This window comes from Aotus nancymaae, unplaced genomic scaffold, assembly GCF_030222135.1.
Source record: "Aotus nancymaae isolate 86718 unplaced genomic scaffold, 86718_ANA_hifiasm-v0.15.2.pri h1tg000115l, whole genome shotgun sequence".
NCBI classification, from domain to species: Eukaryota; Metazoa; Chordata; class Mammalia; order Primates; family Aotidae; genus Aotus; species Aotus nancymaae.
The window spans coordinates 9,839,482-9,863,886 of NW_026988530.1; the positions used below are offsets into that span (position 1 = coordinate 9,839,482).

Genomic DNA, 24,405 nt, shown 5'->3' on the forward strand with positions numbered 1-24,405 from the left:
CTAATTTTCTCACAGTTCTGGGGCCTGGAAGTCTGAGATCAAGGTGCAGTTGTATTGGTTTCTGGTGAGGCTTCTCTTCCTGGCTTGCAGATAGCTGCCTTTTCACTGTGTCCTCACATGGCCTTGTATGGGGGGAGAGTGAGAGAGAGAGAGAGAGAGGGAGGGGGAGAGAGAGAGAGAGAGAGAGAGAGAGAGAGAGAGAGAGAGAGAGAATCCTAGCACAAGCTCTCTGGTGTCCTATCAGATTAGGGCCCTACCCTTAGAACCTCATTTAATCTTAATTATCTCCCTAAGGGCACTAGCTCCAAATACAACCACATTGGAGGTCAGGACTTGAACATATTAATATGGGGGTTGGGGGGAGGCACGATTCAGTCAATAACACACATTAATCCCAACTGGAGGTCTCTTTTAATTAAGTTTTTGTGTATGGCCCAAGTTTTCCATGCTGCGTAACTATTTAATCAAAATCCAAGCTGAGAGATGGGTCTCTGTAGCCTGTAGATGAGGAACAAAAAGCAGTGATCCTTAAAATGAGATCCCTACAGTCACACAGGTGCCATCTGGAAATGCAGAAGCCATTACATGCAAGTTAGTTGCAAATATGAAACCATGCAGTGTGGATTCTGGCTTTCCCAGGTGACCCTGGAAGAGTGAGAACATCTTGCAGAGCCCAAGTGTAGGGGAGGCTGCCAGGCCAGGGCCTCTGATACAGGTCTGTGAGTCTGAGTAGCTGCGGGACCCGGACGGGAAAGGCTCAGTGGAGTCTGGGAAACACAGCAGGTGAGTTGAGAGCCACCTGAGACTAAGCAGCTGGAGGGGCAGAGCCAGCAAGAGCCTGAAACAAAGAGATGGAAATGCAATGCTGAGAGGCTGGGGTCAGAGGACTGAGGCCAGTCTCAGAACTAATTTCAGGAACACTGAGTTCTCCTCTTCTCTGTGGCTTGGCAGGCATGCTGCATTTGGGACCTGATTTTATGTATCCAGAGCTGGCTTTATACCATTAGAAAATTTTTGGCTGGAAAAAAAAGAATTTCATAAAATTTCAGGCATTATGCGCTCCCATGGTACTTCCTGGTGAAATGCCCAACCTAAGTGATCTCATCCAGGCGGAATACTAACCCTACTTTGACGAACGATCTCTTTCATCACTGAAAGTGAATTTTTAATTCGGATTTTTATTCTTCATGTACAAATTATGTTATCAGCTAGTTGGCCTTGTAATATAACAAATGAATAGTAACTGTAGTTACCATTCTTTGCAATCTTCTTTGTTATTATTTGCTTTATAGAACACTGTGTCCTGAAAGAAGCCTTCTCTGACCCCAGGCCCCACATTGGATCAAAGCTCCTAGTTATGCTCCCTCCTAGCAGCCTTTACTACTCCTTTCTAGACCTTCCCACCATTGGAATTAAATAGTAATTGCATGATTCATTGTTTAATGTCTGTCTTCCTTGCCAGATTATTTTCCCAATGAAAACAGGCACCAGGTCTATCTTAATCATAGCTGTATCGACGCTGGTTCTTGCTTATAGCAATACATTCTTTTTAAATGAGTTATTTCATTCACTCATTTATTCATTTGTTAACTCATTTATTTAGCATTCACAAGCCCTAGCAGCTGTGCTACAAACAGGGAAACCAAAACCAATTTGATCATTTCTGGATTCAAAGAGTTGGCAATTTAGTACATAAAGTAGTTAACCATTTTATCTTATTTTAAAATGTTTTTTAAAAAGAGATGGCATCTCACCATGTTGCCCAGGCTAGTCTCAAATGCCTGGGCTCCAGTGATCCTCCCTCCTCCACCTCCAACAGTGCTGGGATTACAGGCGTGAGCCACTGCGCCTGGCACTTAAGCATTTTAGGTGAAAGTTTCCCTTGGGAACCCAGTGAAGGAAGTGGACCCTCTTGCAAGGAACTACTCATCTAAAAAGCACGTGAGACTTTGTATTGAGCTTGCTAGGTTCACAGATCTTCAAGAGTCTATTCACTGTCTTCCTAAAATTATGTGGATTCTGAGGTCACAGTAACTCCATGAAATACAGACTTGAACACAAAGGTAAGAGGATGGGTAAAGAAGGACATCAGCATGTCCATCATCCTTTGGGTCAGGACCCATCATCCTTTGGGTCAGGAGAGGCTTCCATTGCAAAAGATGTTTGAGCCACATTTTTTTTTTTTTTTTTGAGACCGAGTCTTGCTTTGTCGCCCTTCAACTCCCGGGTTGAAGCAATTCTCCCACCTCAGCCTCCCGAGTAGCTGGGATTACAGGCGTGCGCCACCGCATCCGGCTAATTTTTTGGAGAGATGGGGTTTCACCATGTTGGCTAGGCTGGTCTTGATCTTCTGACCCTGTAATCCCCCCACTTCGGCCTCCCTAAGTGCTGGGATTACAGGCGTGAGCCACTGTGCCTGGCACGCCCCCCCCTTTTTTTTGAGAGGGGGTCTCGCTCTGTTGCCAGGCTGGAGTGCAGTGGAGCAACCTAGGCTCACCGCAACCTCTGCCTCCTGGGTTCAATTGATTCTCCTGCCTCAGCCTTCCAATTAGCTAAAATTATAGGCATGCGCCACCACGCTCGGCTAATTTTGGATTTTTAGTAGAGACAGGGTTTCACCATGTTGGTCAGGCTTGTCTTGATCTCCCAACGTCAGGTGATCTGCCCACCTCAGCCTCCCAAAGTGCTGGGATTACAGGCGTGAGCCACCACGCCCTGCCTGAGCCACATTTTAAATGATAAATTTGATGTTACCAGGGAAGGTAGTGGGAGCATTTGAGGTTGAGAAGGCAGTGGTTGGAAAAGCATGGATGTGTGAAAGAACATGTCACTGCAGGAAACTGTAAATACCTGGTACACCTGAGTATGTGTGGCTGGGAAGAAGTTTGGTGAGTGAGGGGTGGAAGTGGGGAGAGTTTGTAGGAGGGGACCTTGGAGAGGAAACTAGATCAGGGAGGAGTTTACTTTATCCTGTGGTTGATGGAGAGCTATTGCAGTGTTTTATTTAGGGACTGATATCCAATTTTTATTTTATTTTATTTAAGTAATTAATTTTGAGACGGAGTCTTGCTCTGTCGCCCAGGCTGGAGTGCAATGGCACGATCTTCGTTCACTGCAACCTCTGCCTCCCAGGTTAAAGCAATTCTCCTGCCTCAGCCTCCCAAATAGCTGGGATTACAGGCACCTGCCACCACACCTGGATAATTTTTGTATTTTTAATTTAGAGACAGGGTTTCACCTTGTTGGTCAGGCTGGTCTCGAACCCCTGACCTCAGGAGATCCACCGGCCTCGGCCTGACGAAGTGCTGGGATTACAGGCGTGAGCCACTGCGCCAGGCCAGATTTGTATTTTAAAAGGAGCCCCCTGGTGGTGTTGGGGTGGATCTCAAGGATGGTGAACCAGCTGTTCTGTATTTGTCTTTCGGGCCCCAGCGTCTGAGCAATGGTGTGGCAATGGAGTTTAAGGAAGGTGAGAGGTAAGAATGGTATTTAGGGAGGAGAGTCAGCAGGACTTTGTGACTGATTGGATGGGGGAATGTGTGAAAGAGGGAAGGAATAAACTCCTTGTTTCTGCCTTAGGCAACTGAGTGCTAGCCAGGTTGAGGTCTTGGTGGGCAGCCTCAGAGGCATGAATGCCCACTCTACAAAATAACAAGCTCGTGGGCCACATTTTTTTTTTTTTTTTTTTTTTTACTCAAAATGAAATAAGCTTTTGTAAGTGATAAAAAGTATATTCCTTGCAATTTAGATTACCCAACAGATTGGATACAAGAATGCCAATGAGGAAATCAACATGCTTTTTAATCACAAAAGTTATATCTAGGCAGCCACACTGAGGCAGCTTTCTAATCTTTCTTCTTGAAAGAAGAGCATGGTCTGTATGGAGAAGCTACTCTGGCCATGTGCAGTCTGGGTCATGTAGATTACCATCACTGGCTGGAGAATCCTGGGAGACTGCTTGCTGGCAGGAAGGGGTACACGTCAATTACGGATCTGATAAGCTGGATGTGCTTGGTATGGTGCATTGTGTAAAGAGGATTCCCAATAAATATTCAGTCATCATTTATAAATTTCTTATAAAATTTCCAGCGTATTTGGAATCATGGGCATTATAAATCTTGATGTATGAAAAAAAAATTCAAGAAAGGCACAACCCCCTCATAATTAGTGGCAGATTCTAATTTCATAAACAGGGCAATAGGCTTTCAATTAAATTTTTTTCAAGAACAGTTCCATTGGGATATAATTTGCATACCATAGAATTCACTCGCTTAAAGTGTACAATGCTTTTAATGAGTTATTTACTTTAAAAAGTTAATGGTTTCTAACTTTTAGCAGTTAAGTGGTATTCCTTTTGTAATCAGAAAAATAATACAAAGTAGGCATATTTAAACAATTGTATAACAATCCTTATCCATAAGGAATTTTCTCCTTTGATTATTGGAGACAAGAGAAAATATATCCTGTGTGGGTGTGAGTTAAAGTATAAAATATGGTTAAAGATATTACCACAAAAGTGGCATGTTTAGTGAGAATGAAAGACTAAAGGTGGGTCGCTCTAAAGGCTTTCTTCAATGTCCTGCTGGGTAGGGGAGGCCCAGTTTAATTTACAGATCCTCACTTCACTATCAGGGCGTTACTGAGAAACTTTCCCCGCTGTAACCTTCTAAGCTAATGGGTGATGTGCTGTGATAGGTGTATACTCACCCAGGACAGTGGTGATATTGTATTAAGAGGGGAAAAAATAAACAATAACCTTGGGGTTTAACCTGAGGTATGTGTTGAAGAAAAAGCCCAACTTACCCATTTACTGTAGAGATACAGTGAGAAAAGGTTTTCAGAATTCTGAATGCCACCTCGCATTGTGTGTGAATGATCTTTGGCATAGATCCAAAAACCATGTTTTTGGCTAGAATAACAATGTATAGAAAAAAAATAACCCTTTTCCTATAAAATGGAGGGAACTGTTCACAAAGATGAACCTCTCTGGTTTGACCTAAGGTACAGAAATACAATTGGCATTTAGGCTGACCCATATATTGGTAATTTGTCTAAAACAGTTTTTCTTTCCAAGACTACATAGTGTATAGTAGGAAAGTGAATAGACAAATTTGATCAGACCCATTTTTACATCACTGGGAAACTAATGTTTTTTTTTTTTTAGAAAAATTGAAAAAATTTGTGACAGGGTCCTGCTCTGTCACCCAGGCTGGAGTGCAGTGGTGCAATCATGTCTCACTGCAGCCTCGAACTCCTGGCCTTGCTTCCAACTTGACCATCCTTCCAACCCAGCCTCCCAAGTAGCTGGGACCACAAGTAGGTCACCATGCCCAGCTAACTTTTTTTGTACTTTTTGTAGAGATCAGGGGAATCTTGCCACGTTTCTCAGGTTGGTTTTGAACTTCTGGACTGAAGCAACCCTCCTGTCTCGGTCTCCTAAAATGCTGGGATTACAGGCAGGAGCCACCACTAATAGCTCTTAAATGCAGCTCTAATCTTGTTACTTCTGCAGTTAAAGGCCTGTTTAATGCTTGGCACCTGGCTTTAAAGCTGACTACAATGTAACATCATCCCAAATTTCCTGTAATCAGGCATTGTTTCAAACATACAAAGACACATTTCTTATGTGTGACTGTTTGCTAATATTTAACTTCCTACTGTATTTGCTTTCAATAAAGTCTAATAGATGCTATAAAAACAGCCTTACAATCTTTGTTTCTTTTCAGGAAGCACACTGTCTACTATACTGCTTTGTGTGCCATTTAGGAGGAGCTCTGAGGAGGGGTTTTGCTCAGGCTTCTCTGCTGCATAACTAGGATGCTTATTTCTTACAGAAATTACTTCTTGTAATTATATATCCTTTGTTGCTTTGGCTGGCAGGAAACTCTGAGTTTATGCATCTCTTCTTTAATACTAAGTAAATTCTTATAGCATGACTTTATTGGTACTTTTTCCACTGACCTAATTTAGTGTTCTGGCCTTGTGGGAGAAGGGGCAGTGGTCCCCTTTGCCTTTTAAAATCAAATGCGCATGAAGTTTTGCAAACCATTTCAAATCCTCTTTGGATCTAAATGAAATAAGAATAAAAAATTTAAAATATTGCTCAACTTGCTTATTTATAGATTTTTTTGCTCTTAATTTCCTTTTTTCAAACCTCATCCAGCCCTCAAATCCAACTTTTCCATGCCTCTCTCATTCTTCACTGGTCTCCATTTTCTCGGAGCTCTTGTGTTAATATAATTTTGCACTTTACTAAGTATGATTTTGGATACACCTCCTAGTGTTTCATGTGTATTAGTCCTGTAGTTCTGGGTTGTAGTTTTTTTAGTGGTAGGGACCATGGTTCATACTTCTCTGAATCATCTAGTAAAATAATGTTGTATCGAGAAATGCTTTCTTTTTACACTATAATTGTAACAAACATGGATTTTTTTTAGTTTATTAACTCTCAGAGCACGCAGCACATCTTATTTAGAATTGCAGAAACCCATTTTTGTTTGTCGGCAGCAGCCTAAGCTTGTTTCGTAGATCTTGAAAGACCATTCAATCATTCAATTAGAATTCCTTGACCTCCTGCTGGAAGTTCGACAGGGCATTCACCTTCACGCCACATTTCGCGGTGAATGCTAACATCTGGGCGGGTAGAGGTCCACTTCTGCAGCGTCCTGGGGGAGGAACGGGTAGGGTAGGTTCTGGTGTGGGTGCGGTACTTGGGGACTTCAACAAGACATCAAGTCTGTAGCCAAAACAACACTTAGGCGAGGGGCACACACCGGAGCCCGGACAGGCTCACGCCTAGTGTTCTGGGTTCTAACTACGTGATCAAGTCGTCTTGGTTTCCCAGGGAAAGCCCAGCGTCTTGAGAACCCTGTCAGTTCTGAACAAACCGGGTCCATAGGTCACCGGGACTCCAATCCCGACTGAGAGGACCTAGCTGGTCCAGAAGATCCCCCTCTGTGCCCCACTTACGTTTCCCACCAAGCAGCGCGCCTGCGCCAGTTGCTTTCCTGCGTCAAGACTACAGGTCCCAGCATGCATTGAGGCCCCCTCCAGGCCATTCTTCCGCCTGCGGGGAGCTCTCGCAGCCGTGCTCTTTAGGCGCAGCGCGGAAGAGTCAATGCGTAATGACGTCGAGGCGGCGCCGCCGTGACTCCTTGCTCAACTCCGCGGCATCCTGCTTTACCAGAGTTCGGCCGCAGGAGGAGTTGTTGAGCGGTCTGTTTTTTGTTTGCGGTTTGCATTTTTTTGTTGTTGTTTTCTTTGGGAACCGCGGTTGTTTAAAAGCCTATAGGAACCTGGAAAGGAGCCGCCACTCCCTTCTCTCTCCTCCGAGTTTTTGAGTCCGAGATGGACAAAGTGTGTGCTATTTTCGGAGGCTCCCGAGGCATTGGCAGGGCCGTGGCCCAGTTAATGGCCCGGAAAGGCTACCGACTGGCGATCATTGCCAGAAACCTGGAAGGGGCCAAAGCCGCCGCCGGTGACCTCGGCGGTAGGTACCGAACTGGAGTTGTCCAGTTATATGGCCGTGGTCCAGGAGCCCAGAGAAAATCTGCTTTGTAAAGCAAGCGGTCCTGGGCTTTCGGGCTCTGAGGTTTCTCCGTAAGCCGCGTGCAGGCGCTCCGCTCTCCGTTCCAAGGATGGAACGCGCCTCGTGCAGAAACCCCGACCTCCCGGGGTCTCCAGAACGTCGGCCACGCAGCCCGCGCGGAGGGCTGGGCACTCGGGGTTTTCTTTGGGATCGCGTAGTCTCGTGAGGCCCCGCGAATAAGCATCCGCCGTCCTGCGGCTTGTGCTCACCTTGCGGAGCTGCCCTGTTTTGGTGTCTGGCGGGAGAGAGCCACAGGACAGTTAACTTTGAATTTAGGGAAAGGGCGCATTCTTGTCGCCGGAGGCAGGGCTGGGCGGAAAAGGGTTCAGGCAGGTGAGGGGAGTGCCAGGTGTAAACGGCTCTCTCAGTATTGCTGAGGGCCGTGCCTGGGCCTGTGCGAATGCACAAAGCAGTCTGAGAGAGAAACCTTTCTGAGTTCCAGCCAGTGTTGACATATACCTTGTTTGCTTTAATGTTAGCAAATTAGGTTTTGCAAATAGACAGTTGAACTTTGTTCTGCGAGATTCTTTTTTATTGCATTTAAACTTCAGGTTGTTTTTTTTCTTTTTTCTGGCTTATTAATAATGGTTTAGTCATTTTGTGAATTTAATTCTTCCTTGAGGTTAGGGAGAAACAGGACATTAGAAAGATCCGAAGGTGCTATTTGTTTAGTTACTAAAATGGACAAAACTTCATTTACTCTCAGGGAGGCATGGGGAGAATAGAGGCCTGCGGGTGCATCTTGTGGCTCTTACTGTTTTTGTGTGTGGGTTTTTTATTTTATTTTATTTTTGAGAGGGCTTCTCATGTTTCCCGGGCTGGACTCCAACTCCTGATTTATTGGGGGACTATAGGTGCCAGGTGTGGCTGTTCGTTTTTAAGTTAACCTTACTGATTGGTTTGGTATCACCTATTCACTGTTGGTTGGGAGAATATTGGGATCTCTAAAAGAAAAAAAATCCCCTAAGTTACAACTCAGGGCGAGTGTTAGTGAATGCTTCTTGAAGCTGATGTTCCTTGCCATTCAACAATGGGGAAGAATGGTGACCCTTACTGAGTCACCCCAAGCCATCAGTGTTTGCTGGACTAGATTGAGCCATTAGTTGAGGTTTCAAAGGTGGTTGTGAAAACAGCGAGTCTTCAGGTGAAAACCAAGAGAGAGACACAGGATGCTTTTGGGCCCTGCATTCCTTTGAATCGTGTTCCATGAGTGATTGGTTTTCATATAGAAAGTAAAATTTCCCAGTGACTTACTGTTTCCAAAGGCTTGATGGGGTAATGTAGTGTAGACATGTTTGTCAAGGTCAAACAGAAAAGCAATTTTTTTTTTTAGCTCTTAAATACAATTCTATATTTTAGGGGCAGGGAATGCTTTATTTTTCCTTCGAAGTGTAGTTTTTTGGCATTTAACCATTTTTTAAAAGTGGTAAGTAACAGTTGTTTTTGTAAAAAGTGTTTTCCCCCACCCCATGGTTTGTAGTTTTAGTGTTTTTACAGCTTCCCGTGTTATCTCGTGTCTCCTGATGGTGAGGTTTTTGAAAAATAGTCATTATACTATATGTGCCATAGTGTATCCGTAGCTCTTAAAAAGAAGAAGAAACTCTAGAGTTCCTGTTCAGGCCCAGAGAAACTAATTCAACGAAAACCTGACAGAATTAGATATAAATTTGAAAAAAGGAATATAAAACCCAAAAGACTGTTGAATTGGGGAGCATGAGTTCAGTGTTAAAGCTGGAAATATTATTAGATGAATCTTACAGAGCCTTTATAACTTGAAAAAGCCCTCCCCTCTTTGTTGATTAAAAAGAAAGTTTTAAAATTAACTTTCTGTAGTAGTGCTTTATTTCCTCTTGCTCCCCCATCCCAGTTTCATTAGGCCAACTCTGAAATCCGGGCCTCATGACATGACTTTTTAATTTCTAGGTTTTAGCACGGGCCTGCCATCTTTGATGCTTAACACATGTGTATTGAATACATTTAAAATTTGAGTTATAAGTAATTGTTATTTAACTTTGTTGTGTAGGAAATCATTTGGCATTTAGCTGTGATGTTGCTAAAGAACATGATGTTCGAAATACATTTGAAGAGATGGAGAAACACTTAGGTCGAGTAAATTTCTTGGTAAATGCGGCTGGTATTAACAGGTTGGTCACAGATTTAAGTAAATTTATAGATATTTTAAAAACTTTTATTCCTAATATGTCTTTGATTAGTATAAGTTAATATATTATTATACTTCTAACTGGGAGAAAAAACTATGTATTTTAAAACTTGTCAGTCCATAATTTTTTTTTTTTTTTTGAGATGGAGTCTTGCTCTGTCCCCAGGCTGGAGTGCAGTGGCGGATCTCGGCTCACTGCAACATCCACCTCCCAAGTTCAAGCAATTCCCCTGCCTCAGCCTCCTGAGTGCTGGGACTACAGGTGCATGCCACCACGCCCAACTAATTTTTTGTGAGACAGGGTTTCACCATGTTGGCCAGGATGGTCTTGATTTCCTGACCTTGTGATCTGTCCACCTCAGTCTCCCAAAGTGCTAGGATTACAGGCGTGAGCCACTGCACCTGGCAAATTTATTTTTTGTTTATTTATTTTTGTGATGGAGTTTTGCTATTGTTGCCCAGGCTGGAGTGCAATGGCGCCATCTCGGGTCACTGCATCCTCTGCCTACTGGGTTCAAGCGATTTTCCTGCCTCAGCCTACTGAGTAGCTGGGACTACAGGCATGGGCCACTACGTCCGGCTAATTTTATATTTTTATTAGTAGAGGTGGGGTTTCTCCATGTTGATCAGGCTGGTCTTGAACTCCTGACCTCAGGTGATCCTTCCGCCTTGCCTCCCAGTCATGAGCCACTATGCCTAGCATAAATTCTTTTCTTTTATATTGAGATACAACATATAATAAATGTCCAGTTTAATCGGTTTTAACATTGTAATCATCACCCATATTGAGCTGTAGAATGTTTCCAGTGCTTCAGAAGGCAGTGCCTTCTCAATTAATAATACTTCCCTGTAGGTAACTATTTTCTGAATTTCTTCACCATATATAAGTTTTGCCAGTTTGTGAACTTAATACTAATAGAGTAATGGAGTGGATATTACTTTAAAAAAAAAATGAATTTAGGAGAGAATATTTAGAATAACATTTTCTTGCTAAACAAGGCTTAGTGTGGCAGTTGCTCAGGTCATTCAAACTATTTTGGCTACGTGGTAATACTTTTAGGGGCTAAGAATATTTGCCACTCAAGCTGAGAAGGGTAGGAACCTGTCTTCCAAGTGCCTCCTTTCTGGTTTATCAATTGTTATTTAATGTATCTCAAACCAAGTTCAAAATGGGGCTCTAGGTATTCTAGTTATCCTAGCTCAGATAGGAAGCACTTCTTGCACCCTACTTTCAGTAGAAATATTATCTTAGTTTTGACATTTTTGGTTTGTTTTATCTTGTTACTATATGCTGTTATATACTGTTTCTTTTTGTAGGGATAGTCTTTTAGTAAGAACAAAAACTGAAGATATGGTATCTCAGCTTCATACCAACCTCTTGGGTTCCATGCTGACCTGTAAAGCTGCCGTGAGGACTATGATTCAACAACAGGGAGGGTCTATAGTTAATGTAGGTGAGTCTTCACCTTTGTGAATTTATAATTATCCCATAATACCATACAGATATTTAATCTACCAATTTATAGTTTATTTACTTGTGAAACTTGGGTGAAATTTCTATTATCTATGGAAAAAATGATTTAATTAATTGATTAATGAGTAAAATAGGAATCACACATTTACATCCCTATAGGAGTCAGGCAGGTGTTAAATGAGTGCTACCACCAAGTACTAGAAGAATGACAGGAGCAGCCATGGGATAAATGATACTCAGCTTCATTGTCCAGAGCCCATATGGAATGGTGGAGGCCACCACTTAGATTCTATAATGTGGTCCCAGTTTTGCCAGCAATTTTGATTTCTCAAGAGAAATTGGACCATCCTGATTTTTATGGAAACTTCTTCTTTTTTTTTTTTAATAGAGATGAGGTCTCACTATGTGGCCCAGGCTGGTTTTTAGCTCCTGGACTCAAGTGATCCTCCTAAAGTCTGGGATTATAGGTGGGAGCCACGTTCCCAGCCAGAAACCTAGTTTTTAAAACATGGACAAGGAATTAAAGTAGACAGTGGGGACTAAGTAATATCATGTACAGCAGTTGCACGGGTTACTGTTAAATCTTGTGTGGAGGTTTAAAGGAAGATAAAATTTCTCTGTTTTTAAGAATGAGTGTAAGTAACCCCTAGTTTTCAGTTCATCTAACCTACAGGGCAGATAAACTGTGGAGTATATGCCTGTAGAACTTAAAATGCAAAATGGCTTGAAATTTTATTTCAGTTTGGTAATTTGAACATAGTAGTATATCATCTGCTTTTTATTTTCAAATGGTAATACCTTAAAAGGCCACAAAAGGAGGTTGCTTCTCCATGAAAGTAAATGACCCTGTTCTTTTAAATGTAGGAAATGGTTTTCCAAGCCAGAATTTAGGGTTTTTCTGTTTTGAAAATAAGAAAGGAAAGAATACTATGCTAACAAACTAAGGGGACATGAGAGCATTTTGGACATTTACCCTTAAAAATTTAAGGGCTCTGTTTTCTTATAAAAGAGATTAGTCAGTTAGTCAACCTTTGCATTTTAACACAGCCAGATAAGGACTTTGGATTCTTATAAGCAGGCAAACAGACCTGTACCTGTCACCTGATAACCTGAGGTATATTTATTTAACTCTAAAATATTCTTTTTTAAGTTATATTTAAAAAAACCCATCGGTTCTCCTTATGCATGCAAAACTTTTAGAATTGAGCTAAAAGTAAATAATCAAAAGTAAATTGAGAATCTTGCTACAGAAAGAACTACTTTAAACTCCTAGACGCTTCATTGATATTTCAAGAATTACCACTTTTTGACCAGATGAACAGTAGTGTGTGGCACGAGTTAAAGCTGCTAAAGTTTCTGTCTGTATTTTTTTTTTCTTTTAAAAGCCAGTCATATTTAGCACTGGCGGGTTGCTTTAGTGACACCATTGTTAATAAGTTCTGATAACCCACTACCATCGCACCAGCCCCGTTTGGTGTTTTTTTTGTGGGCATGTATTTTTTGTGTGTCTCTGTATTTTTCTTTCTGATAAGCACCCCTTTTTCTTTCCATATGCATTTTCTCAGTCTGATGTCTTTTCTCTCTGTGTACTTCACAGTTCTCTTCCTTTACTGATTGGCAGACAATATATAATGTAGATAAATATTTTATTACTGAACTTTTTGATTATAATAGAGAAATGTTTGGAATGTTTCCTTTTCTAAAATAAAATTACTTTAAAAAAATTTTGTGAGATCCTTGATTCATTTTTATATCTAAAGTACAGGTCAGTGGTGCAGAAAATTACTTCCTCACTTCGGTTTTGCAAGAGTTTATTTGCATATAGTTGATATTTGAATTAAAAATTATTACTATTTTTTATTGAACTTTAGATTCTGGGGTACATGTGCAGATCAGGCAAGATTGTTGCATAAGTACCTTCATGGCAAGGTGGTTTGCTGCCTCCATCCCCCCATCACCTATACTTGACATTTCTCCCCACGTTACCCTCCCCACCCTCCCTCCCACTATCCCTCCCCTACCCCCACCAACGGACCTCAGTGTGTGTTGCTCCCATCTCTGTGACCTCGTGTTCTCATTGTTCAACACCCACCTATGAGTGAGAACATGCAGTGTTTGATTTTCTGTTCTTTTGTCAGTTTGCTGAGAATGATGGTTTCTAGGTTCATCTATGTCCCTACATATTCATTAGATGTGGTCACTCAAGAATCTTCTGTGGGCAGTACAATTTACAGTTGTACCTGATAACCTGAGGTATATTTATTTAACTCTAAAATATTCTTTTTTAAGGTGTTTTTAAAAAACCCATCAGTTCTCCTTATGCTGAATATAATGAAATTGCACTTTTACAAAATGTTTATAGTTGAAGCTCTGGCAGTTTAGATTGACAGTACAAGCATATCTCACAGTTATTACAGCTTTGGTTCTACTCTACCAGAATAAAGCAAATGTCTCAATAATGTAAGTCACACAAATTGTTCAGTTTCTCAGTGCATGTAAAAGATACGGTCTGTTAAGTATGCAGTAGCATTTTGTCTAAAAAACAATGTAAATACTTTGTTGCCAAAAAATACTTTATTGCTAAAAAATGCTAATGATCATCTGAGCTTTCAGCAAGTCATAATCTTTTTGCTGGTGGAAGGTCTTGCCTTGATGTTGGTGGCTGCTGACTGATAATGGTTGTGGTTGCTGAAAGTTGGGGTGGTCGTGGCAATTTCTTAAGATAATACAACATTTCCCACACTGATTGACTCTTCATTTCCTGAAAGATTTCTCTGTAGCATGTGATGCTGTTTGATACCATTTTATCCAAGTAGAACTTTAAAAATTGGATCCAGTCCTCTCAGTCCCTGCCATTGCTTTATCAACTAAATTTATAGGATATTCTAAATCCTTTGTCATTTCAACAGTATTCACATCTTCACAAGGAATAGATTCCACCTTGAGAAACAACTTTGTTTATCCACACATAAGAAGCAACTCCATTGCAGCAATTCAGTCACGTCTTCAGGCTCCACTTGCAATTCTGCTCCACTAAATTCTTGAACCCTGCAAAATCATCCATGAGGACTGAAGTAACTTCTTTCAAACTCTGTTAATGTTGATATTTTGACCGCCTGCCATGAATCATAAATGTTCTGAATGGCAAATAGTATGGTGAATCCTTTCCAGAAGGTTTTCAGTTTACGTTGCCCAGATTCATAAGAGGAATGACTATTTATGACTGCTATAGACTTGTAAAAGGTTTCTTAAATAAGACTTGAAAGTCAGAATTACCCCTTGATCCATGAGCTGAAGAAAAGATACTGTATTAACAGGCACAAAAAACAACATTAATCCCCTTGTACATCTCCATCAGAGCTCTTTGGTGACCAGATGCATTCATTGTCAATGAGCAGTAATACTTTGTGGCACCCCAACAGCAGTAAACATCAAGAATTACTGACCACGGGTCATTATAGCAAATATAATAATGAAAACGTTCAAGATGGTGTGAAAATTACCAAAATGAGACAGAGACCCAGTGAGCACTGCTCACAGCGAGCCATGCTGTTGGAAAAGTGCTAATAGAATTGCTTGATGCAGGGTTGCTACAAGCCTTCGATTTGTTAAAATTTTTTTTTTTTTAAATGCAGTATCTGCAAAGCACAATACAGCAAAACAATAAAATGAGGTATGCATATAATTCAATTTTAGTGAGATTTGTCTTCAAATGAACTAGTTTTTAAGGTGAAAATGAGAATTTTCTGCCTATGTCTGTGTTGTAGAATCATAAAATTTATCAGCCTCAGCTTTTGTCTGACTTTTTCTGGCTTTAACCTCTACCTGCTGGAAGCCTTTATAAATACCACAGAATTTTAATCATATGTGACCTACTCAGAGGTTAGAGTGGGTCCCTTTCACATAATGGATCAATTTGCAAGCACCTGCCTGGCATTGGCAGTTTTATATCAGCTGCTTTCAGCTGCTATTTTCTGTATATATCTGGAGCAGAACTGGATTCTTAAATCTTTGATAAACGACTGATGACAATGGTTAGAATTTCTAATTTTAACAAAGGACAGGGTAAAGTGGGTTTTACCTTTTTGTTCATTTACTATAAATTATCTGAATTTTCAAGTAACCTCATTAATTGAATCTAATTTGCTTTTTTTTTTTTTTGTCCTAGGAAGCATTGTTGGCTTAAAAGGCAATTCTGGCCAGTCTGTTTACAGTGCCAGTAAAGGAGGATTAGTTGGATTTTCACGTGCTCTTGCTAAAGAGGTAGCAAGAAAGAAAATTAGAGTGAATGTAGTTGCACCAGGTTAGTGAAAACTTTAAAATAACTTGATTATGATTATTATTTTATAGCGAAGCCATTATTTGGAACATTAGTAATTGACATCTGGGTAGAATAGTTTGTAAAATGATTGCGAAGGAATCAAATAATGAACTGGGGGACTTGAAAAAATTTCTTGTACCTCATATCATATATAAAGTCTTTGTGTTAGCATGTTGGCATTGCTATAAAGACTATCTTGAGGTAATTCATAAAGAAAAGAGGCTTATTTGGCTCTCGGCTGTGCAGGCTGTGCAAATATGACATCAGCATCTGCTCAGCTTCTGGTGGGGCCCAAGAAGGTTTCTTTGAATCATGTCAGAAGGTAAAGAGGCAGCAGGCAAGTCATATGAGGATAGCAGAAGCAAGAGAGAGAGGAGGTGCCAGGCTCTTTTCAACAACCAGCTCTGGCGTGAACTAACAGTGAGAACTCATTCCTTACCATGTGGAGGGCACCAGGCTATTCGTGAGGGATCTGCCTCCATGACACAGACACCTCCCACCAGGCCCACCTCCTACATTGGGAATTACAGTTCAACATGAGATTTGGAGGGGACAAACATCCAAACCATAGGAATCTTTAATTTTAAATTTTGTACTAATGGAATAACTTAAGGTGGAGAGGGTCTTAGAGATTATTTTTTCCAGTTGTTTTCGTAGATTAGAAAACTGTACCTGGGATTCAGAGTGACTTGCCTAAGATTACACAGCTAGTTTATGGAAGAACTGTTACTAAAAGCTTCGTCTTGATTTCCATCTAATGGAAGCTTAAAAATAATGTCCTGTCAGGTGTGATAGCTTATTCCTGTAATCCCAGCTATGTGGGAGGCTGAGGCAGGAGTATTGTATTGTGAGGCCAGGAGTTCCAGATCAGCCTGAGCAACATAGCAAGATGCTGTCTGTACTAAAGAAAAAAATTAGCTGGGCATGGTGGTACACACCTGTAGTCCCAGCTACTTGGGAAGCTAAAGCAGGAGGATTGCTTGAGCCCAGGAGTTGGAGGTTGCAATGAACTGTGATTATGCCATTGCATTCCAGCCTAGGTGACAGAGTGAGACCCTGTCTCTATAAAAATAAAAAAAAAAAAATTCTTTTTAGATTTCCTTTATACCATTACACAAGCTTTAGATAGTTTTCTCCTTTTACTACTATGGTCTGTCTAAACTGTCTTGAATCTTCCATTTTCCTAATTTTTGCTTTTCTATTATTTGCATTTTGCCAGGTTACTAGTTGATCAAATTGCCTGGATTAATGAAGAGGGTAGTAAAAAGGTGCTAAAACTCAAAAATACATTATCACGAATTAGCTGGTGTGCTAGAAATTTTGATTAGATATTTACGTGGTTTTTGAGTAACACAAATGTTTTTATATACCTCTGTCAGTTAGCCATGGAATCTTTGTCCTAACCTGCTATAGGTACTTAAGAATTAATCACTATATAAGAAAAGGCAGTTTCTTTTGGTTTGCTGGTTGTTTGTAAGAAGGGAGGGCTGAAGTAGGCCTTTGCCACCTTTCCCTTTCCAGTCACTAATGGCTCCAGCTTGGACCTTACAGTTGGTATTTGCTTTGGCACTGAAGCTGAGCCAGCGTGTATCAGGGATTTACCAAAATGTCCTGTTAGCCCTTTTGGTCTATATTGTGTCTTTATCCCAATTCATTTTTTAAATTTATTTATTTTTTGACACAGTTACTAGCTACATTCAGACACTCTAAATCCATGAATATTTGATAAGTGACTGTGGTTCAGATACATCTATTTTCTGGGGGTGGGGGGAGAGAGAAAAAACTCCAAAAGCAGTATTGTCGTTGTCTTAGCGCTGTTTTCTGTTTGTGTACGCTTTATGCAAGCTGATTGATATTAGCGTTAGCCTAGATGAACCATCTGTGCAATAAATTATTTGTGGTTTGGGACTACACGTATTTGCTTCCTTCTCTTTTCAGGATTGGAATACTGTGGGTAATGAAGGGTTAATTTTCGTTCATGATAATTTAAAAGCTGAATGGTTTAGGGGAAATGGGAATGTTCTTAGCTAACAATAACACATGCAGCCAACTTTCTGGCATGTCTCCTACGTGCAGCAGCTGGGCTAGCTCCCCAGATTACAAGAATGAATAAGATATTTCTGCACAAGTAGTTAGTATAGTGAAAAAGACTGACATGTAAACAAATAATTGCAATGCTATCTGATAAATATATCATACAGGTACATATATGGTGCTATGGAAATGTTGAAGAAGGAAGGAATGCTTAATTTTGTCTAGATTAGAGTGAATCATTGTCAAGGCAGTAGACTAAATAGTGGGAATCCAGTTTGCACACTAAGGGAAGTTTTAAGATTGTTACGGAAGTGTGGTTGTAGTAGTCTCTTTCTTAAAGTTATCTTACTTTCCAGTGCAGTCTTTTTTTTTTTTTTTTTAAAGTGGTGGTTTTATTTATCACATCTTTTTTGTTGAGCATGCAGTCCTCATAGAGCATAATATATATTTATATATTTTGGATTTCCAGTAAAAACTTGTAGCTGAAAATGTGGCCATTTAATAGGATGGCCTTTATGTATATTTAGCAGGTTTGATGGTATGAATATGCATCATTGGTCAGAAGCAAAGTGCAACTTGAAATAGTAGAATTAAATCAGTTCTATGAATTATTTATCAACTTTATTTTAAATAGTAATTTCAACCAGATTCTTCAACAGATCTTGTAACAGAGCTAACAAACATCAGAGTTAACAAATATTTGTCCTTTTATGTCAGTTTCCTGGTCACCTTCAAATGGAGTTTCCAATTAGCAGGAAGACAGCTTAAAAACAAATTAGAACAGGAAAAGCAAGGAACAAGGAAAATAATAAATTAGGCTGCCATTCATTGCCTAATACTGTTGACTGTTTTTAAAGATTAATAGCTGCTGATCTTTGGTATTACTTTAAATATAAAATAAACTGTTGATCATGGTAAATCTTACTGATGGAAAATGTTGAATATTAGAAACAGTATTTGATAAAATGAACCTATAATGGCTATATTACTTTAAAAAATATATGTATTTTGGATAGATAATACATGTTGTACAAAATTCAAAAGTACAAAAAAGGATAGAGTGAAGGGTGTCTTTTCTCCTCCGGACATTCAGTTACTTAAAAGTAACTTGTTAACTACATAAGTTCTTTTGTATTTCATATATAAGCCAATAAAGCTTGTTGGGCATGTGTGTACGAAAACACAAATTATAGGCCGGGTGAGGTGACTCATGCCCGTAATCCCAGCACTTTGGGAGGCTGAGGTGGGTGGATCACAAAGTCAGGAGATGGAGACCCTCCTGGCCAAAATGGTAAAACCCTGTCTCTACTAAAAATACAAAAAAAGGCCGGGCGCGGTGACTCACGCCTGTAATCCCAGCACTCTGGGAGGCCGAGGCGGGTGGATCACGAGGTCAAGAGATCGAGACCATCCTGATCAACATGGTGAAACCCCGTCTCTACTAAAAATACAAAAAATTAGCTGGTCATGGTGGCGCGTGCCTGTAATCCCAGCTACTCAGGAGGCTGAGGCAGGAGAATTGCCTGAACCCAGGAGGCGGAGATCGCGCCATTGCACTCTAGCCTGGGTAACAAGAGCGAAACTCCGTCTCAAAAAAAAAAAAAAAAAAAAATTAGCTGGACGTGGTGGCACATGCCTGTAGTCCCAGCTACTCAGGAGGTTGAGGTGGGAGAACTGCTTGAACCCAGGAGGTGGAGATTGCAGTAGGCTGAGATCACGCCACTGCACGACAGCCTAGGTGACCGTATGAGACTGTCTCAAAAAAAAGTAAACAACAAAAATGAAAAAAACACAAATTATATCGTGTAGTTCACAGTGTTCTGTGTCTTCCTTTATTCATAGAACAATATACCTTGGTGATGTTTCTATGTTATTCCATATAGAGCTGCTTTACTTTTTTTTTTTTTTTTTTGAGACCTATACTCAATCTGTCACCCAGGCTGGAGTTTAGTGGCACAATCTTGGCTTACTGCAGCCTCCGCCTCCTGGGTTCAAGCAATTCTCCTGCCTCAACCTCCCAAGTAGCTGGGATTGCAGGCATGAACCACCACACCTGGCTAATTTTTGTATTTTTAGTAGAGACAGGGTTTTACCATGTTGGCCAGGCTAGTCTTGAACTCCTGACCTCAGGTGATTCACCTGCCTTGGCCTCCCAAAGTGCTGGGATTACAGGCATGAGCCACTGTGCCCAGCCAACTGCTTCACTTTTTTAAATAAAGCTTTGTGGAAATACAATTCACATACCATACAATTCACCCATTTAAAGTGTACAATTCAGTGGTTTTAGTATAATCACAGAATTGTTCAGTCTTCACCACAGTAAATTTTAGAACGTTTTTGTTATCCTTAAAGAAATCCTAAACCCATTAGCATTCATTCCCTATTTCTTTCCAATCTCCCCAGGTTTTGGCAACCACTAAACTACTGTCTCTACAGATTTGCATGTTCTTGACATTTCATATAAATAGAATCATGTAATATTTGCTGTTTTGTGACTGTTGTGTCACTTTTAATGACTAAGTGAAAACAGAACACAATGTTTGTTTTAAGGGTACACTGGACTTACATAACTTGTTGCCTTTTGATGGGCATTTGGTTTTGTTCTGAATTTTTTCTGTTACAACTAATGATGCAGTAACAATATTTGTATGTAGTTTATTTTGCACATTTGCAAGTATGTGAGTGTAATCTTGGGAATGAAACTGCCAAGGCTTCAGAGGTATATGCATTTTAAATTTTGACAAATAGTAAAGTATTGCATTTATTTCTATAGGATATTTCAAGTGTTTCTGTACTTTTTTTTTTTAAGTTGAAGAGCTTTATGTTTACTACTTGGAGAAAATCTTGTTGACAAAGATTTGCATGAGCTTGGCAGCTACTCAGAGCAGATATTCTAAGTATTCTTATGTGCTATTTGGCATGAAGTTGATTTCTCACTCTGCTTCCCTCTACAAACATAATATTAAGGCATAGAAATTTGTTCTGGTTAAAATCTTCGTTTAGTTTTTGGTAAGAGCTTTATTTCTTCTTCCTTAGAAAAGTGTCTGGGGTTGTTTTTATTCTTTCTTGGTCCTAGAAACTTATATAGAAGAGTGGACATCTGAGCTGGTAGATTCATCAAATAGTGCCCTATCTCATAATTGTTAGTATTAGTGATAGGCTAAAATCCTGGTATCTTTTTTAAATATAAGGGCTTTGTTGTATGTAAAAATGTTGAAAACTAAAATAATGACCTAGGAATATGGAAATGAGGTGTTTCTATTTATTCTATATAGCTAGTCAGAAATGGATAAAGGAAATAATCTTTTATAAACATTGTTTAAAAATTTTTTTGAGACAGGGTTTCACTCTGTTGCCTAGGTTGGAGCGTAGTGGCACAGTCTTGGCTCACTGCAGCTTCAACCTTCTGGGCTCAGGTGATCCTCCTGCCTCAGCCACCCAAGTAGCTGGGATTACAGGCATAAGCCACCATGTCTGGCCTATATCTTTAGAGTTTATCAAATATAAATCTTCACTGGGCAGGAGCCATGCATTTGCTTTTATGAGCAAGAGTATCCCAGTTCCTGAAGAGTTCCTATTAAAAAAATGTGCTGGGTTTTTCGTCACATGTGGAATTAAACTAGAAGTATCTTTGCTCTAAATTGGTTTAGTACTTGTCATTTCAGTTATCTTTTCATTGATTTAAGGAGTGATAACTTTGTAGCCAATAGGAAACCTCTAACTGTCCAGGTGATGCAATAGCATCATTTGTTGGACAATGGCATCTACTGGTAGTTTGTAAATTTTATAGCGCAGTTTGAAAGGCATTGTAAATATATACCTAGCAAAAAGGGGAGTAGAGCACAATTTCCAGAATTTTGTAAATGAAGTGAAAGAATGATATGGGAAGAGTCCTTTGGGGCCAAGGAGAGGGAGCACAGACTGGAAAGTGATACAAGCAGAAAGAAGGGTGAGTGAGTTGTTTAAGGACTGTTAATCTCTCTCTTTAGGTCTGTGATACATGTTACGGAACCCAAGAGACTGTTTATATGTCATGCCCTGGGTTGTGAATATATTTGTAAATGAAGATCACGTGATTCATAACCTTTAATATAAAATGACATGGAAGTTCCATACAGCCCAGAGTTTTTATCATTAGACACTAGCTTTACATTTTAAATTTAATTTCTGATAAATTTTATTTAACTTCTGATAAAGAGGGGACAGATACATGAGTTTTAAAAAGCTACAGATTATTAGGCTAGTAAAACTATTCTATATGCTACTATAATGGTGGACACATGACATTATACATTTGTCGAAACCTGTAGACTATACAGTCTAAAGAGTGAACCCTTAGCTTATGAAGACAAAATAGTATTAAATAAATGAATAAGTACAGAAAATAGTGAACCCTAATGTAAACTATGGACTTTACTTAATAAAGTATCAATACTGTCTTATCAGTTGTAACCAATGTGTGCCACACTAAGGTAAGATGTTAGTAATAGGGGGAATGGGAAGGGGGTGATGTGAATGAGGGTGTATGGGATCTATCTGTACGTTATGCTCAGTTTTTCTGTAAACCTAAAATTCCTCTAAAATGTAAAGTTTATCAGTTTGTTAAAAAGCTACAGAAAATGAAGAGAGGCTCTTTGGATATGTTCTTGTCTTCCATAGAAAATATCATAATCACAGAGGAAAAACCAGCATTGGTGAATTTATCCCTTCCTTTCAACTTGGCCTCTCTCACCCACTGTACTTTTAGTGCAGAGTTCAGTGATGGCTAGCAGCTTTCCCCTGATGTTTTTTATTCCAACTATCCATTCATAGGTCTGGGGAGAGGTTGTTGCAAGCTTTCCCTAAATAAATCACACCCTTCTAAGCTTGAGCAGTGGAGGGAGACTCATTTGAAGTGGGTGGCTGAACATCATGATCCATGTTCTGGACTTCTTGTAATTATGTTGGATTCGGAGGGCACAACTCTGTCTTGCACAGATCTGACCTAACACAGACATAGACCATTGCAGAGATGAATCCAGGCCGTAATGTTTAACAGGACCTTATTAAAAGCTTCAAGATGTTAGCCTTTATCTGTTTCATATTATCTAGCTTACTTGGTTGTTTTTGTGGGTCACATGTCTGTCCTCCAAATCGGAAACCTCTAATTGTCCAGGTGATGCAATAGCATCATTTGTTGGACAGTGGCACCAACTGGTAGTTTGTAATTTTTATAGCCTAGTGTGAAAGGCATTGTAAATGTATACCTAGCAAAAACGGGAGCAGAGCAAAATTCTAGAATTTTACAAATGAAGTAAAAGAATGATATGGAGGAGAGTCCTTTGGGACCAAGGAGAGAGAGCACAGACTGGAAGGTAATACAAGCAGAAAGAAGGGTGCCAGCCTATGGCTGTGTGGTAGAGGCCATCTTTCCATCTCACTGGGATTGTCCCTGAACGTGTTTTACGGCTTTAGGTCTCCTTGCCTGTGTAAGGCTATAGACCTTCCAGTATCTCCTGCCTTATTCTTGATCTGCTTTTTCCCCAAGGTTAACAATCGTGTTCAAATGGTCACTCACAACTTTTGTGGCCTTACTTTTTGTCTCCAAAAGGACAAATACATCAGAACTGACATCCACCCAGAAGCAGGGCTCATCGGTTCCTTTCAACACAGCATGGATGAAAACCTAGATTAGCATTAGTGCTTCTTGAATTGGAAGTATCCTAACCTCTACATACCTGCCAATGTAAAACCTGAGGGCCCTTTTAGGGGAACTTACTTTCCTAAACTTCAAGTAAAGTTAAGTCATGAAGAGTAGTTAATGAGGCATAGTTTTTTTTTAAAAATTTGAGACGGAATCTCATTCTGTTGCCAGATTGGAGTACACTGGTGCAATTTTGACTCACTGCAACCTCTACCTCCCAGGTTCAAACGATTCTCCTGCCTCAGCCTCCTGAGTAGCTGGGACTATAGGCATGCACCGCCTTGCCCAGCTAAGTTTTGTATTTTGTAGAGACGGGGTTTTACCTGTTGGCCAGAGTGGTCTCATTCTCTTGTAATCCTCCTGCCTCAGCCTCCAAAAGTGCTGGGATTACAGATGACTCATTAAAAAGAAGACTTTTAATCTTTGAGTTGTAGTGTGATAGGGCTAAAAGAAACCAGGCATGGTGACTCATGCCTGTAATCCCAGTACTTTGGGAGGCTGAGGCAGGCTGATCACTTGAAGCCAGGAGTTTGAGACCAGCCCTGCCAACTTAGGGAAAACCCATCTGTATTGAAAATATACAGTTAGCCAGGCGTGGTGGCACATTCATGTAATCCCAGCTACTCAGGAGGCTGAGGCAGAAGAATTGCTTGAACCTGGGAGGTGGAGGTTGCAGTGAGCCGAGATCACACCATTGCACTCCAGCCTGGGCGACAAGAGCCAAACTCCGTTTCAAAAAAAAAAAAAAAATTAGCTGGCCATGGTGGCAGGCGCCTTGTAGTCCCAGCTACTCAGGAGGCTGAGGTAGGAGAATCATTTGAACCTGGGAGGTGGAGGTTGCAGTGAGCTAAGATTGGGCCACTGCACTCCAGTCTGGGTGACAGAGCAAGACTGTCTCAAAAAAAAAAAAAAAAAGCTGTGTCATTTTCAATCTGTTTCATTTTATGATGCAGAAACAGTCATTCGTTTGCTGATAGTATGTGACTTTTCTCAGGTTATAGCTTTAATACTATTAGCAGAGCAGGGAACAGAATCTAGTCCAGTGGTTTTTTAACCACAATACTGCCTTTGAGAAAAGGCCAGGCCAGCAGAGTCAGAAGTTGAGCCTGGGATTTACATAGTCACAAAGTCTTTCTTGCAAACC

General features: G+C 40.3%; 1 protein-coding gene across 9 annotated transcripts in view; it reads left to right on the forward strand.

The window, feature by feature from the left end:
- Positions 1-7,143: 7,143 nt before the first annotated feature.
- Positions 7,144-24,405, forward strand: part of CBR4 (carbonyl reductase 4) — a 141,322-nt gene continuing 124,060 nt past the window's right edge. For 7 of the 9 annotated variants that reach the window (XR_010340603.1, XR_010340602.1, XM_012457216.3 and 4 more), the window contains exons 1-4: positions 7,144-7,489; positions 9,612-9,732; positions 11,067-11,203; positions 15,392-15,526. Coding sequence is in view for 7 of the 9 variants with exons in the window: in XM_012457216.3 (XP_012312639.1) it covers positions 7,348-7,489; positions 9,612-9,732; positions 11,067-11,203; positions 15,392-15,526 (535 nt within the window). In the remaining 2 variants the exon portion in view is untranslated. Of the gene's footprint in view, positions 7,490-7,549; positions 9,015-9,611; positions 9,733-11,066; positions 11,204-15,391; positions 15,527-24,405 lie in introns of those variants that run through there. The other 2 variants (XM_012457218.3, XM_064371022.1) reach the window with 2 other exon arrangements.